Source organism: Microcaecilia unicolor, chromosome 14 (assembly GCF_901765095.1).
Source record: "Microcaecilia unicolor chromosome 14, aMicUni1.1, whole genome shotgun sequence".
Classification (NCBI taxonomy): domain Eukaryota; kingdom Metazoa; phylum Chordata; class Amphibia; order Gymnophiona; family Siphonopidae; genus Microcaecilia; species Microcaecilia unicolor.
Window position 1 is genome coordinate 21,126,639 of NC_044044.1, and position 14,649 is coordinate 21,141,287.

General features: G+C 47.6%; 1 protein-coding gene across 1 annotated transcript in view; it reads left to right on the top strand.

Annotated features, from left to right (window-relative positions):
• LOC115458334 (NXPE family member 3-like) overlaps window positions 1-14,649 on the top strand; it is a 42,522-nt gene that overhangs the window by 11,309 nt on the left and 16,564 nt on the right. The window contains exons 2-4 of the mRNA XM_030188224.1: window positions 421-1,145; window positions 9,335-9,405; window positions 13,967-14,179. Of these exons, the coding sequence (XP_030044084.1) occupies window positions 421-1,145; window positions 9,335-9,405; window positions 13,967-14,179 (1,009 nt within the window). The remainder of the gene's footprint in view (window positions 1-420; window positions 1,146-9,334; window positions 9,406-13,966; window positions 14,180-14,649) is intronic.

The following is a 14,649-nucleotide window of genomic DNA, read 5'->3' on the forward strand; positions in this document are numbered from 1 at the left end:
ATAAAGGAAAGAGGGAAGTACCCCAGTGTACCTGAATGTAACTCACCTTGAGCCACTACTGAAAAGGTGTGAGTAGAATCTAAATAAATAAATAAATATTGTGTCTTCCATCACTAGGAACAGGCAAGTTCCCTGGAGTCCTGCACAGCTTGCCTGTCTCTCACTATTGAAAATGTGATGGTGAAACAGCACCTCCCACTGGCAGAACTATAGGTGGAGGACTCCCGCTTAGCTTACAGAGAACAATGACATATAGCTATTGAATAGTGCTAAGGTGGAATGTGTGTATATATGCCATTTTTGGCATGTGAGTCTAAGCACCTTCTAAAGAACTGCCCTTAAAATGACATGGGCTAGAGTATAAGCACACAGGGGCTTCCCTTCCAACCTTAATATGAATTTTCATTGTGTTCCTTCTAGATCGTCTTTCAAAAAAGTGGGAATTTTTTTGTTTTCCACAGAAAAAGTATTGTAGAAAGTATCTCTACCACCGCTCCGACCCCATCCACACCAACTCCTTGGCAGGTCTCTGAGGAAGTGAAGATGCTGAAGGAGCTGATAAAATGGCCAGAACCCCAGGGGACAACATATTTTATCTCATCCACGAGTCCTCAGAACTGCGACTATCGGATCCTAAATCCCAGGGCCAAATATTCAGTCGGAGAGACCCTGGAGGTGCTGCTAACTGCGAGAGACCATCAGAAGAGGCCAAAGAGTTACGGAGGAGATTTCTTCCTGGCCAAACTCCATTCCCCCAAACTGAAAGCTGGTGTGACGGGGTCTGTGAAGGACCACTGGAATGGGACATACACCATCACCTTCCTGCTGCTCTGGCCTGGGGATGCGGTGGTCTCTATCCAGCTCATACACTCTAGTGAGGCTGTCTCTATCATTAAGAGAGTGAGGGACACCAGCCCCAACAAGGTCTATTTTTATGGGTATTTCCAGAGAAATGGAGCTGCAGAAACAACAGAATGTAACATGGAAATCCCGCAGAGGCCAGTGTGTGAATACATTGACCCTGGGACTGGTGAGAAGTGGGTCTGTGTCAGACCGAAACAGCTTTCCTGCAGCTCCTTGGTGTACCACTCCATGGGAAACTACAGGAGAGTCACCACCACAGAGGAAGATGGTTTCTTAGCAGGGTAAAGTCTTTTCATCAGATTTTTAGTCTTGGTTTTTGATTTCTTGATGGTCACCTGTGCAGTGAAGACATCAAGCCATGATAGAGAACAATACCCAGACCAAAGATGGTCAACATCTATCACCTTCTCCCACTACTCCAACCAGAGTTACACCTAATCACACTGACCACCCTTCAACATCTTCAGTCCTTCTGTGACTGTTCTCTTGTGCTTGACTGCTTAAATATTTTAAATTTAAATGCTTTACTTTTTGTCTATTAGATTGTAAGCTCTTTGAGCAGGGACTGTCTTTCTTCTGTGTTTGTACAGCGCTGCGTACACTTTTTAGTGCTCTAGAAATGTTAAATAGTAACATATGACACAACTTGGAGAGATTCTATAAAGCAGGCTTGTCCAGCCTGTGGCCCAGGAGCCAGAACCCGGCCACCAAGTGCTTTTTTCTGGTCCGCAGAAACTTGGTAATTCTTGTGGTGCTTACAGCAGGATTCCTGCTTCCCACCACGACTCGGCTCTCTACTACTACTACTACTACTTAACATTTCTAAAGCGCTACTAGGGTTACGCAGCGCTGTACAATTTAACATGGAAGGACAGTCCCTGCTCGAAGAGCTTACAATCTAAGCTCTCTGCGGCTCAAGCTTCCTGTGGGGAAGCAGGAATCCCACCGTTTTCTTCTGCAGCTGAAGACAGGTAAGGGAAAAGGAATTGGGTCAAGCCTAGGATTACCATATGGCTCCAGAAAAAGGAGGACAGACTGAGCCAGTCCGGATTGCTTTCAAATGGAAGTAAAATCCAGACTGGCTCAATCTGTCCTCTTTTTTTCAGGAGCCATATGGTAACCCTAGTGGGGGGGTGGGGGGGGGGATACATGATTGAGAGACACTGGGGCCCCGATGCTCAAATGAAAACACGGACATTAGAGGACATTAGCGCCATACTACCACCCGCATTTACCTGTGCAGAAAGTTCAGAGGCCTGGAGTGCGGGAACACATGAGCACGCAGATGAACAACGCAAGTAGCATGCTCATGTAGTCAAGCTCGTGTTAATCAGCTCATTTTGTATTCCTCCACCCGAAACAAAACTGCCTTACCACTGCAAAATAACAGCGGCCAGGTCGGAGTGGCATTAGGGTGTTGGAAGAGAAGATTTCTCATGACTCCTTCTGCAAAATCTGCCAGTTTTCATCGGTTTTGGAAGCAGAAGGAAGCCCAAGCAAGCAAGCAAGCAAGCCCTTAAGCGCTGGTCATTCATGAGGAATAGCAGACCCAAGCGAAAGGACACATTGGTGTCTGTTTCCTGCATCTAAATATAAGCGTCCAAGCTAAAAACAGTTAAAAATGCTTCTATTTAGGCCGCAGAAAACAGACGCCAATGTGCAATTCACATTTGGTTTTTACCAGGCGCATACGCACAGGAGCCAAGCTTATCCCGCAACTCTTTTGCGCATGTGCCAAGCACAATTCTCCCGTCCAACTCTTTAATGCTCAATGGGGAAGGGGGAATGGGACTTGATATACTGCTTTTCTACAGTTTTTGCAACCACATCCAGAGTGGTTTATCTGGGGCGACAGAGGGTTAAGTGACTTTACCCAGAGTTACAAGGAGCTGCAGCGGGAATTGATCCCAGCTCCCCAGGACCAAAGTCCCCTGCACTAACCACTAGGCTACTCCTCCACTCCAATGCTATGAGTACGCCTACATTTGCATCTTAGCGGTGAGCATTAGGGTGTGTCCCAGTGGTATTTTTACAGCTCTGTTCAGAACAGCAGCAGAGTTTTGAGCATCGGGGCCTGTGTGAAGGCTGGTCGAGGTCGAGGTGGTGGTGGTGGTGGTGGTGGTGGTGGGGGGGGGGGGGGGTTACATGAGCGAGACTGGGTGAAAGCTGGGGAGGAGATGATGCATTATCATATTTTGTCACTATTTGACCAAACATGTGGCAAAATACAGCAGTGCATATTTTGGCCCTTTGAATGTTACAAAATATAAAAGGAGTTCCCCGAAAGAAAAAGGTTGGACAAGCCTGCTATAAAGCAGTGGCGTAGCTACGTGGGGCCTGGGGGGCCTGAGCCCCCATAGATTTGGCCCTGGAACTCCTTGCCGACAACCCTCTCGACCCCCCCCCTCCTGCCGCCAACCCGCCGTCACCTGCCTTTGCTGACAGGGGACCCCAACCCCAGCCAGCCGAGGTCCTCTTCTTCTCGCAACGTGCAGGACATCAGAAACAGAAGGAAGACTTTTGCGAGAAGAGGACCTCGGCTGGTGGGGGTTGGGGTCCCCTGCCAGCAAAGGTAGGCGACAGCGGGTTGGTGGCGGGAAGGGGGTCGAGAGGGTCGTCGGCAGGGGGGGCATAGTTGGTGGTGGCAGCGGCGGCGGAGGGGGGGGGCTAAAATGTGCCCCCTTACCTCGGGCTCTGGACCCCCCTCCCGCTGAAGTCTGGCTACGCCCCTGCTATAAAGGGTGCTAAAAATGAGGTGCCCAATATCTGTGTGCTAAGATAGTATTCTATACTGCAGCGGCATACCAAGGGTGGGGCGGTGGGGGCGGTCCACCCCGGGTGCACGCCGCTGGAGGGAGACAGACCGACTTTCCCTTGATAAAGCGATTAATGCGAAACAGGCACCTGTCAGGGTTGCAGCCATACCCGAGAGCTTATACAGATAAGTCACCAATAGTTACATTAAGTTGTCTCCATGAAAAATATTTCTGGAAACGCAGAATGGTCATATAACTCTGGCATTTTCATGCAATGTATTATAAACAAAAAACAAAAAGTAATTAATTAAAAAAAAGGTTTTTACTTGCACGACATTAAGTTTGGACGGTTGGGGGCTGTCTATGATTAAAACTATCACGGAAGAAGGCACATCTGATTGGTGTTAATAAAGTTGCCTCAGTGAATATATATGAGACTTCCCCACTACAACCGTTGTTAAGACCATCTGGAGGGGCATAATCGAATGTCGCCGGCGAAATAGATTGCCGGCTATCTATTTTGGCGGTGGCGCTACAGCTGGCCAGAACCGTATTATCGAAAAAGATGGCTGGCCATCTTTTTTTTCGATAATACAGTTTAGTCCGGCCAAATGTCAGAGTTCGCCAGGGTTGAGATCGCCGGTTTTGTTTTTCAGCGATAATGGAAAAAAATGCCGTCCATCTCCAACCCGGCGACGTCCAAGGCATTTGGTCATGGGAGGAGTCAGCATTTGTAGGGCACTGGTCCCCCTCAAATGCCAGGACACCAACTGGGCACCCTAGGGGTCAGTGCGGTGGACTTCAGAAAAGGCTCCCACATGCATAGCTCCCTTGCTTTGGGTGCTGAGCCCCCAACCCCCCCCCAAAACCCACTACCCACACATGTACAACACTACCCTAGCTCTTAGGGGTGAAGGGGGCAACTACCTGTGGGTACAGTGGGTTTTGGAGGGCTCCCATTACCAGTACAAGTGTTACAGGTGGGGGAGGGGCGGGCATGGGTGCGCCTGCCTTAAGTGCACTGCGGTACCCACTAAAAATGCTCCAGGGACCTGCATGCACGCAGGCCTCTAGGACTTGTTGCTGCTGTATAACCTTGGCACACCAGTTGACACCTGAAGACTAATCTCTTTGAAAAAGTCCTTTATTGGAATAACCGTGTTTACTCACAGTTAACTGCAGATCAGAGGTTGTGCCCCACTGGCAAAGAGTCTCCCTGGTACTGAGATTAACAGTAGGTCAGAGCTGGCAGAATGGTGTACAGTGCCCTCTTTCAGCAACATTCAAGGTAATAACTAAGTTCTCTAACGTGGGTAACACATGAAAGCAGTGGCGTAGCCAAGGGTGGGCTTGGGTGGGCCCAGGCCCACCCACTTTGGGTTCAGGCCCACCCAGTAGCAGCATACCTATGATGTGGCTGGCAGGGATCCCGAAGCCCCACCAGCCGAAAACTCCCAACAAGTGTCCCTCCTTCATACCTTGTAAGTAGCAGATCTTCGCCTGCAGTGAGCAGTGACATACATACTGCTCGCACCGGCCCCACAGCCTTCTCTCTGATGTATTTCTGCCTAGGCGGAAACTGGAAGCTGCATCAGAGGGAAGGGTGTGGGGCCAACATGAGCAGTGTGTATTAGTTGCTGCTCGCTGCTGGTGAAAATCTGCTATTTAAAAGGAATACGGGAAAGGGAGGATGTTTGAGAGACCATATGGCATGCAGGCGAGAGGAGAGACCAAATCCCCTGTGGGACGGGGCGAGGTTCTTCTGCCCACCCATCTTGGGCCCAGGCCCACCCAAAATTGGGTGTCTGGCTATGCCCCTGCATGAAAGGGATCTAAAACTGGCTTACAAAAATGGCCACTACCTCATGGACTACCGGAAACAAAACAGGGCACACTCTGACCCAGTTAGCAGGGGGAAAAGCACCATGGGAGTAGAGCCCACTACCCTACACCCACCACAATGCATTGCTGATGTGACTCTGCAGTGCACCTAACAGAAAAGGTGTCACACTCACCCAAGAGCCACATCACAATCAGGGAAAGGCTGTCAAAGAATAGAACAAGGAGGTGGGTACGGCATTTGAGGCTGGCATAGAGACTGGCAAAAAAGTTTTTTATTTTTATTTTTTTAGTGTGGGAGGGGGTTGGTGACCACTGGGGGAGTACGGGGAGGTTGTCCCCGATTCCTTCCGGTGGTCATCTGGTCAGTTGGGGCACCTTTTTGAGGCTTGGTTGTGAAACTAAAAGGACCAAGTAAACCCGGCGAAATACTGCTTAACACCGCTTTTTTTTTTCCATTATCGGCGAAAGCCGGCCATCTGCTAGCCACGCCCATGCCCGCCCATGTCCCGCCTTCGCTAAGCTACCGACATGCCCCCTTGAACTTTCGCCGGCAAAGCGACGGGAAAGCAGCGATGCTGTCAAAAATGCCGTTTTCGATTATACTGATTTCGCCGCTTTTAAGAAATCGCCGGCCATACTTCCAAAACTTTCCAAAACTATTTTAGTGAAATTATTTCTGGAAAATATTTTTTGTGGATCTGCAGAAATATGACTAGTTGAATACCTGTGGTTTTACCTATTCAAACATTGCCAAAGCTCATCAATCCATATGTTCACATTCACTTTTAAATGATCAACTTTTGAGAAAATCTCAAAGCAGAAAAACTTATTTCTTGAGCAAACTCATTCAGAGTACTTAGCTCTTGCTGCTATTGAGAGTGAAGGTGCATGATGGTTCGGACCTGTACCCTGATAAAGGAATCAAAAAACTGTCATGTCGGCAAAGAATCCGATTTCCGAAGCTCTTGAAAGCTAAATAATGAGTTTTTAAAGATTCGTTTCCTGCTTTAAGATCCAAAGAGGATTTCTTATTATTTTCTGTTTAAAATCTACCAGTTTTGATTTGTTTTGGAAGCAGAAGGCAGCCTCTGCAAGCCTCTAGGACATGGATGATCAAAACTCCCAACACTGAAGCAGTGACAGAAAACAGCTCCCTAATGTTCATAGTAACATAGTAGATGACGGCAGAAAAAGACCTGCATGGTCCATCCAGTCTGCCCAACAAGATAAACTCATATGTGTATACCTTACCTTGATTTGTACCTGCCTTTTTCAGGGCACAGACCGTACAAGTCTGCCCAGCAGTATTTCCCGCCTCCCAACCACCAGTTCCGCCTCCCATCACCGGCTCTGGCACAGACCGTATAAGTCTGCCCTCCACTATCCTCGCCTCCCAACCACCAACCTCTCTTCCCCCACCTGCTCCGCCACCCAATTTTGGCTAAGCTTCTGAGGATCCATTCCTACTGCACAGGATTCCTTTATGCATATCCCACGCATGTTTGAATTCCGTTACCGTTTTCATCTCCACCACCTCCCGCGGGAGGGCATTCCAAGCATCCACCACCCTCTCTGTGAAAAAATACTTCCTGACATCTTTTTTGAGTCTGCCCCCCTTCAATCTCATTTCATGTCCTCTCGTTCTACCGCCTTCCCATCTCCGGAAAAGATTTTTTTGCGGATTAATACCTTTCAAGTATTTGAACGTCTGTATGTTCAGTACTAACTGTATGCAAACAGAAGTGTGCTGTTCTCATTGAGCAGTAGGGAGTTAAGGGGGAGGATTGTGACAGGCACATGCACTCAAGAGTTATGAATCAAGCCCAGCTCTTGGGTGCTTGCCTGGTCAAAGTGACTTCTCTCTCCCTGATTGCTGGAACTGCTTTTCTTCCCCTGTACAGAAATTTCGTGGTGCCTTTCTGCTTCTCTCCTGGGTATGGGTGCTGGTAGCAGCGGGGGCACTTCCCGTTCCCAGTGTGGCTCTGTTGCTGCTGTTACAAATGCTATTTTATTAGGGGTCACAAGGGTTATGTGGAGGGGCATAATCGAATGGCGCCGGCCATCTACATGGCTGGCGCCGTAAAGCGGCGGCCCAACTGTATTATCGAAATAAGATAGCCGGCTATCTTTCGTTTCGATAATACGGTTGGAGCCGGCCAAATTTCAGCATTTGGGCCGGCTTTAGAGATGGCTGCCATCGGTTTCCGGCGATAATGGAAACTAATGCCGGCGATGTCAAACCCGGCCAAATCCAAGGCATTTGGTCGTGGGAGGAGCCAGCATTTGTAGTGCACTGGTCCCCCTGACATGCCAGGACACCAACCGGGCACCCTAGGGGGCACTGGAGTGGACTTCAAAAATTGCTCCCAGGTGCATAGCTCCCTTACCTTGGGTGTTGAGCCCCCCAATTCCCCCCCTAAAACCCACTCTCCACACCTCTACACCACTACCATAGCCCTAAGAGGTGAAGGGGGGCACCTACATGTGGGTACAGTGGGTTTGGGGGGGGGGGCTGGAGGGCTCACCATTTACTACCACAAGTGTAACAGGTGGGGGGGGGGGATGGGCCTGGGTCCACCTGCCTGAAGTGCACTGCACCCACAAAAAACTGCTCCAGGGACCTGCATACTGCTGTCAGGGAGCTGGGTATGACATTTCAGGCTGGCATAGAGGCTGGCACAAAAATGTTTTTTATTAATTTTTTTTTGGTGGGAGGGGGTTGGTGACCACTGGGGGAGTAAGGGGAGGTGATCCCCGATTCCCTCCGGTGGTCATCTGGTCAATTGAGCACTTTTTTGAGGCTTGGTCCTAAAAATAAATGGATCAAGTGAAGCCGGTGAAGTGCTCGTTAGAGCCGGCTTTCTTTTTTCCATTATCGGCCAAAGCCGGCCTTCTAGTAACCACGCCCCCGTCCCGCCTTCCGTGCCCTTCCGAAACGCCCCCTTTATCTTTGGCCGGCCCTGTGACGGAAAGCAGGTGGAGCCGGCCAAAATCGTCTTTCGATTATACCGATTTGGCCGGGTTTAGGAGATCGCCGGCCATCTCCCGATTTGTGTCGGAAGATGGCCGACCTTCTCCTTCGAAAATAAGCAGGAGAGTCAGAATGTGCAGCAGCCTCTAACTTTAAGGGACAGTGTTTTTATCTCAATACATGTGCAGAGGAGCAAACCTCAATACTGCACATTCTGACTCTATAACCCCCTTGCGACCCCTGATGCAGGCTCTGTGCACCGAAACACGGCCTGTGTTGGGTCATTTTTAGAAGATCGTTGTCTAAGTTGTGTGATTCAAGGAATTTTGTCCCGATTTTGAAGGCTCTTGGTGCTTTCTTTTGACATTTTGACTTTGTTCTGTACTTTGAATGCTTTCTGTGCTGTGGTTTGTTTGCTGGCACCATAAACTGCAGGTATGGATGGTATTTAATTGAATTTATCTCTGTTGGAAAAGCCTGAAAAGTAATATTTTAAATGTGGTTAGAGAGGAGCTTTGAAATCATACGTCCATTCACATGCCACTCTCTAGCGCCCCCTCAACAAACCTTGTGTTCTGAAATGAGCATTTCCTGTGTCCATCTGTTGGACCAAATGTCTTCTTAGTTTGCAGACGTCATCATAGGTAAAGATGTAACTGCATCTTAAATGTAGTTTAATTACTACCTGGCCTATTTTAGGCTTCTCTGTTGTAGGCTCCTAAGCTAGGCCTCGGCTGAACTTTGGCACCCAAATAATGGTCTGAAAATAAGTACGGAACTGGGAGGGGGAAGGGCTAAGTTTAGGATCTCAGCTTTTTTTTTTTTTAAACATCATTCTCTGACCTAAACTAGTAGCGCTAGTGTCTTTAATCATATGCTTTTTTCTTCCCTTGGCTGTCAGTGCTGTAACAAACCAGAAACTCCAGGAAAGGGTTCCTGCCATCACAGTCCTTGCTGGGAAAAGAAGCCTCGGTAAGTGGGATAATCACAGACCTCTAGACAACTGCAGGTCATCAGGGACACACAAAGCTGGGCCTGGTTTCACTCCCCTCTTGCCTCTACTTCTTGTTTAACAGCCCCGTAAAAGGCAATTCTAGAAACCTGTCTATTTATTTTCTGCCTTTAACCAGGAGAATTACAACGTCACATTTGTAGTTCAACCAAACATCCAATAAACAACAAACATTAAATAGCTTAGAATAAATCCAGGATCATAGCAATAAAAAAAAAATTAAAATTAAAATAACCAAAGGTACATACTCAAATTGGCAGATGACAAAAATCCTTGCCTCTATTATTTATTGTCTTAAAAATATTGAACAATGAACAGAAAAAGTGCAATTAGCAAACAATAAAATATGGATCAACTATAACACTAACTAAACATTTGTATACTAACTAATTAGTACCTGGGAAGATCAGGACATATAAACTGTTCACCGAGCCTCAGCAAATAAATCTGTCTCTCTCTTCTGCTGGGCTAAGACTGTAGCAAAAGCCAGTACAATCTAAAAGAAATGAGCTCCTAGGCCAATCAGAGCCCAGAGCAACAATCTTTTTAAAATAGCTTGTCACATCACTGCAGGCATTTCCTTTATCTGTATTAACTAAAGAAAGAAAGGTCAGTTCTTTGTAACAGCTTAAAACATAACATGCACCACCTGCTGGCCAAAGTAGAGAAATACACTTCAAGAAGTAAGGCAGTTTTACAGGCTTAAAACAAACTGTTCTGTCACAGAAATGGCCTTACACTGCCCATTACCACTGGGCACATCTCTCCCCACCCCTGCTCTAGAAAATAAAATGCATTTTCTGGGCGCAGGAAACGGTGCTTGCTGAACACAGTACTACCACTGGGCGCCCAGGTGTGCTCACAATCTTAAAGATTGCTATATGATACACACGAAGCTGCTACATATGGGCGTGATCGCTGACACCCAACTCTATAGCTGATGTAGTCAACCCTAACTGCAAGGTTTTAACATTCCGCTGAATATAAGTACATAAGTAATGCCACACTGGGAAAAGACCAAGGGTCCATCGAGCCCAGCATCCTGTCCACGACAGCGGCCAATCTAGGTCAAGGGCACCTGGCAAGCTTCCCAAATGTACAAACATTCTATACATGTTATTCCTGGAATTGTGCAGAGAAGGAGAGAGAGGAGTCAAAGGTGACCCCAAGGTTATGAGCTGATGAGACAAGGAGGATGAATGTGTTATCCACAGAAGTAGAGAATAGGGGAAGAGGAAAGGTTGGTTTAGGGGGAAAGATAAGAAGATCAGTCTTGGTCATGTTTAGTTTCAGATGGCAGTGAGACATCCAAGCAGGGCCGTGCCTAGGGTCTCTGGCGCCCCCCTGCAGACTATCAGTTGGCGGCCCCCCCCCCCCCCCCCCCCCCCCCCCCCCGTTAAAATGATCACCCCCCCCCCCCCCCCCGGTGAAAATGATCGCTCACCACTTGCTACACTGACAGGAATTGTCAGCAATATTCTTAGAAACAAATTGCTATACATTGCAAATAAGATAGCAGGTGTAGATTCTCAAAGTGGGACATATTCCAAACGCTAAAATGAAAATAAAATTATTTTTTTCTACCTTTGTTGTCTGGTGACTTTCTTTTTTCCGATCATGCTGGCCCAGTATCTGAGTCTGCTGCTATCTGTCCTCTTAACTCCATTTCCAGGGCTTCCTTTCCATTATTTCTTACTTTCCTCCTTTCTTCTTCATTTCTTGCTCTATATCCATTTCCAGCAATTCCTTCTCTCTCCCTGGGTCCTGTCCTCCCATCCACGTCCATCCTTGTCCCTCTCTGCCCTTCCCTCCTCCATCCATAGCCAGCAATCCTCCTCCCCTCCCCTCCATTTCCAGCAATTTGTCCTCTCCTTGGGCCCCCATGTCCATCCTTGTCCCTCTCTGCCCTTCCCTCCTCCATCCATAGCCAGCAATCCTCCTCTCTCCCCTCCCCTCCATTTCCAGCAAATTGTCCTCTCCCTAGGCCCCCATTTCCATCCTTGTCCCTCTCTGCCCTTCCCTGCTGCATCCATAGCTAGCAATCCTCCTCTCTCCCCTCCCCTTCCAGCAATTTGTCCTCTCCCTGGGCCCTGCTGCTGCCCCTCCCATCCATGCCTCTATGCCCTCCCATCCATGCCTGTCTCTCTGCCCTCCCATCCATGCCTCTCTGCTCTTTCCTCCGCGCCCTGGGGCCTTTAAATCTTTTACTTCTGGTCGCAGCAGCTTCAGTGAAAGCGGAGCGCTGCCGACGTCTCTCTTCCCTTCGCGCTCTTGGTTCCCTCAGTGTCCGCCTTCTTCTGACATCAGAAGAAGGCGGGACACTGAGGGAACCAATGAGTGCAAGGGAAGGGAGACGTCGGCAGCGCTTTTACTGACGCTGCTGCGACCAGGTAAAAGATTTAAAGGCCTCGGTGGCGCGGGGCGAGGGTAAGCACCGCGGCGGCGCCCTCCAGAGGTGGGCACCCCCCTGCGGCGCTTACCCCGCTTACCGCATCGGCACGGCCCTGCATCCAAGCAGCAATGTCAGACAGGCAGGCTGATACTTTGGCCTGGATTTCAGCTGAGATTTCTGGTGTGGAGAGGTAGATCTGGGAGTCATCAGCGTAAAGAAAACCATGGGATGAGATCAGAGTACCAAGGGAAGAAGTATAGATGGAGAAAAGAAGAGGTCCCAGGACAGATCCCTGAGGTACACCAACTGACAGTGGGATAGAAGTAGAGGAGGATCCACTACAGTATACACTAAAAGTACAATGGGAGAGATAAGAAGAAAACCAGGAAAGAACAGAGCCCTGAAAATATATAGAATCCAGGGGACAGTCCAGAAGAAAAAATTTACGTGAATGACAAAAGAGTTAAACTTTTCTCACAGTTTATGGGATGCCTCTCTTCATTGTAGCTTTAACAGTGACTTCTTTGGTAGTATAAGTGTGTACTGCTGTATTTCTGGTGACATATTAGCAGTTAGCACTGTTAGCAGTTAACAATTAGTGACTTACGAAGTTGGGTTTAAAAAAGGTTTGGACAAGTTCCTGGAGGAAAGGTCCATAGCCTGCTATTGAGATGGACATGGGGGAAGCCACTGCTTATCCTGGGACTGGTTCCGGAATCTTGATACTCTTTGGGATTCCAGAATCTTGCTCCTATTTGGCATTCCGGAGTCTTGCTCCTCTTAGGGATTGGATTTCAGAATCTTGCTGCTCTTTGGGATTCTAGAACCTTGCTGCTCTTTGGGATTCTGGAATCTTGCTCCTCTTTGGGATTTTGCCAGGTACTTGTGACCTGAATTGGCCACTGCTGGATGCAGGATACTGGGCTGGATGGACCATTGCTCTGACCCAGTATGGTTGTTCTTATGTTCTAGTGGACACTTGGGGTGGCGGGAGATTCTATCTATGGTGCCCCAAAAATCGGCACAGAAATCAGTGCTAAGCGTATTCTATAAGCTGCGCCCAGATTTAGGCGCGGTATATAGAATACGCTTAGTTGATATCTCAGCACTTAAAACTATGCACCTCCATTTACACCAACGAAAATATGGTGGAAATCCTGGCGCATAGATTTAGGTGCACTGGGCCATATTCTATAACTATGTGCATAAATTTCAGAATACCTACAAAATGCCCATTTCCCTACCCATAACCCCGCCCCTTTTTGCCTGCATGTGTTACAGAATGAATGCCCTTAGCGGGTTGTGTGTGTAAATTCTAATTATTGCCAATTAGTGCTCATTATTGCTTCTTAAGAGCTGCTGTCAACGCTGATTAGCTTGTTAAGCCAATTAAGTTGCGCGTGTTGTTGTAGAATACGCTTGTATTTTGGTGTGGATCTGTAGGTGGTTGGTTTAGAAAGGGAGTGTATGGGTTTCATTGATCAGTTAAAGGGATGCAGGAATGGAAAACGGTTAAGAACCCCTGGTCTAGAGGAAGGAGTTTCATTATGAGTCAGTATTTGTTTCAAACACTGGCTGCAGTGTTCATGTTATTTATGGATATTCAATGCCACGAATCGAATAATAAGCTTTCCTAAATATGTGTGCAAAATGTTCAGTGTTGCTGCTATCCAGACTACTCTACAGATGAAGAAGTTTAGGCCTGAACTTTTTCTGTCCTAACTTTAACTGGACGGTAAATATTGGGGCACCTTTGATAACACATCGACCATGAAATCCTAAAGTTGCCTCTTGATGTCCGAGTGACGCTGAATAGTGGGGTATCTTAGGTAAATAGTAAGTGACTGTCTCTAGGGTTCATATCTGCCTCTAACCATCTTCAATAAATAATTTGACTTCTGGTTTAATTTTCTGGATATTCTTTTTGAGATCTTTTGCAAATCCCCTTGCTGCATAGATGATACATAAATTGAAATACATTTTCAACAATCCCTGTAAACCGTTAGTAATTGCAGCCTGCTGCCCGAACATCCTTCAGATACATTTTGTAATGCATTTTGGGACATTGGGGGTGGGGGGACAGTTTTCTAGAGATACTAGAGACTAAGAATGGTATTTACTTTTCCCAGGTGAGCCGCAACCTCCCATCTGCACTCCAGGGCTGTCAACCCCAAATCCATCCGGCTTCTATTACCAAGATGCCTGGACATCCCGGATCTGTGCCAGCAAACGATTCCCCGACCCGTCCGACATCTCCAAGTGCCTGAGAGGGAAAGTGGTTTATATGTTTGGAGATTCAACCCTGCGGCAGTGGTGGGAATATCTCCTGGATGTCGTTCCTTGTAAGCAACAGTGGCCAGTCTGTGTAGCCTTCCATCCCTTTTACTTTACATTCCTCTAGGGCCCTTTTACAAAGCCTTGGCCTGCGGTAGTGTGGGGCGCATCTTTTGGGCGTGCGCTGGGCCACTTTTTAACATGGTTGGGGAAACGGCCATTTTTTAATGGTCCGGGAAATGCAAAAATTAAAACTAGTGGGTGCCTATTTACATCCTGAGCTGTGGACAATCAAATCTAAAAGCATGAGTATCAAAGCAATGGCATTTTCTTCTAAGTTTTCTCATTAACAGACACAATTTCTTAATACGTAAATCCACCTGGGAATCCAAAGACAAAGTTCCTGATACAGCAACACCAAGAATCTTAGGGCTCTGTTTACTAAGGTGCGATAGCATTTTTAGCACGCACTAAAAATGAGCACATGCTAAATGCTAGAGACACCCATGACGAAAATGATAAAGGGGATGGGACGACT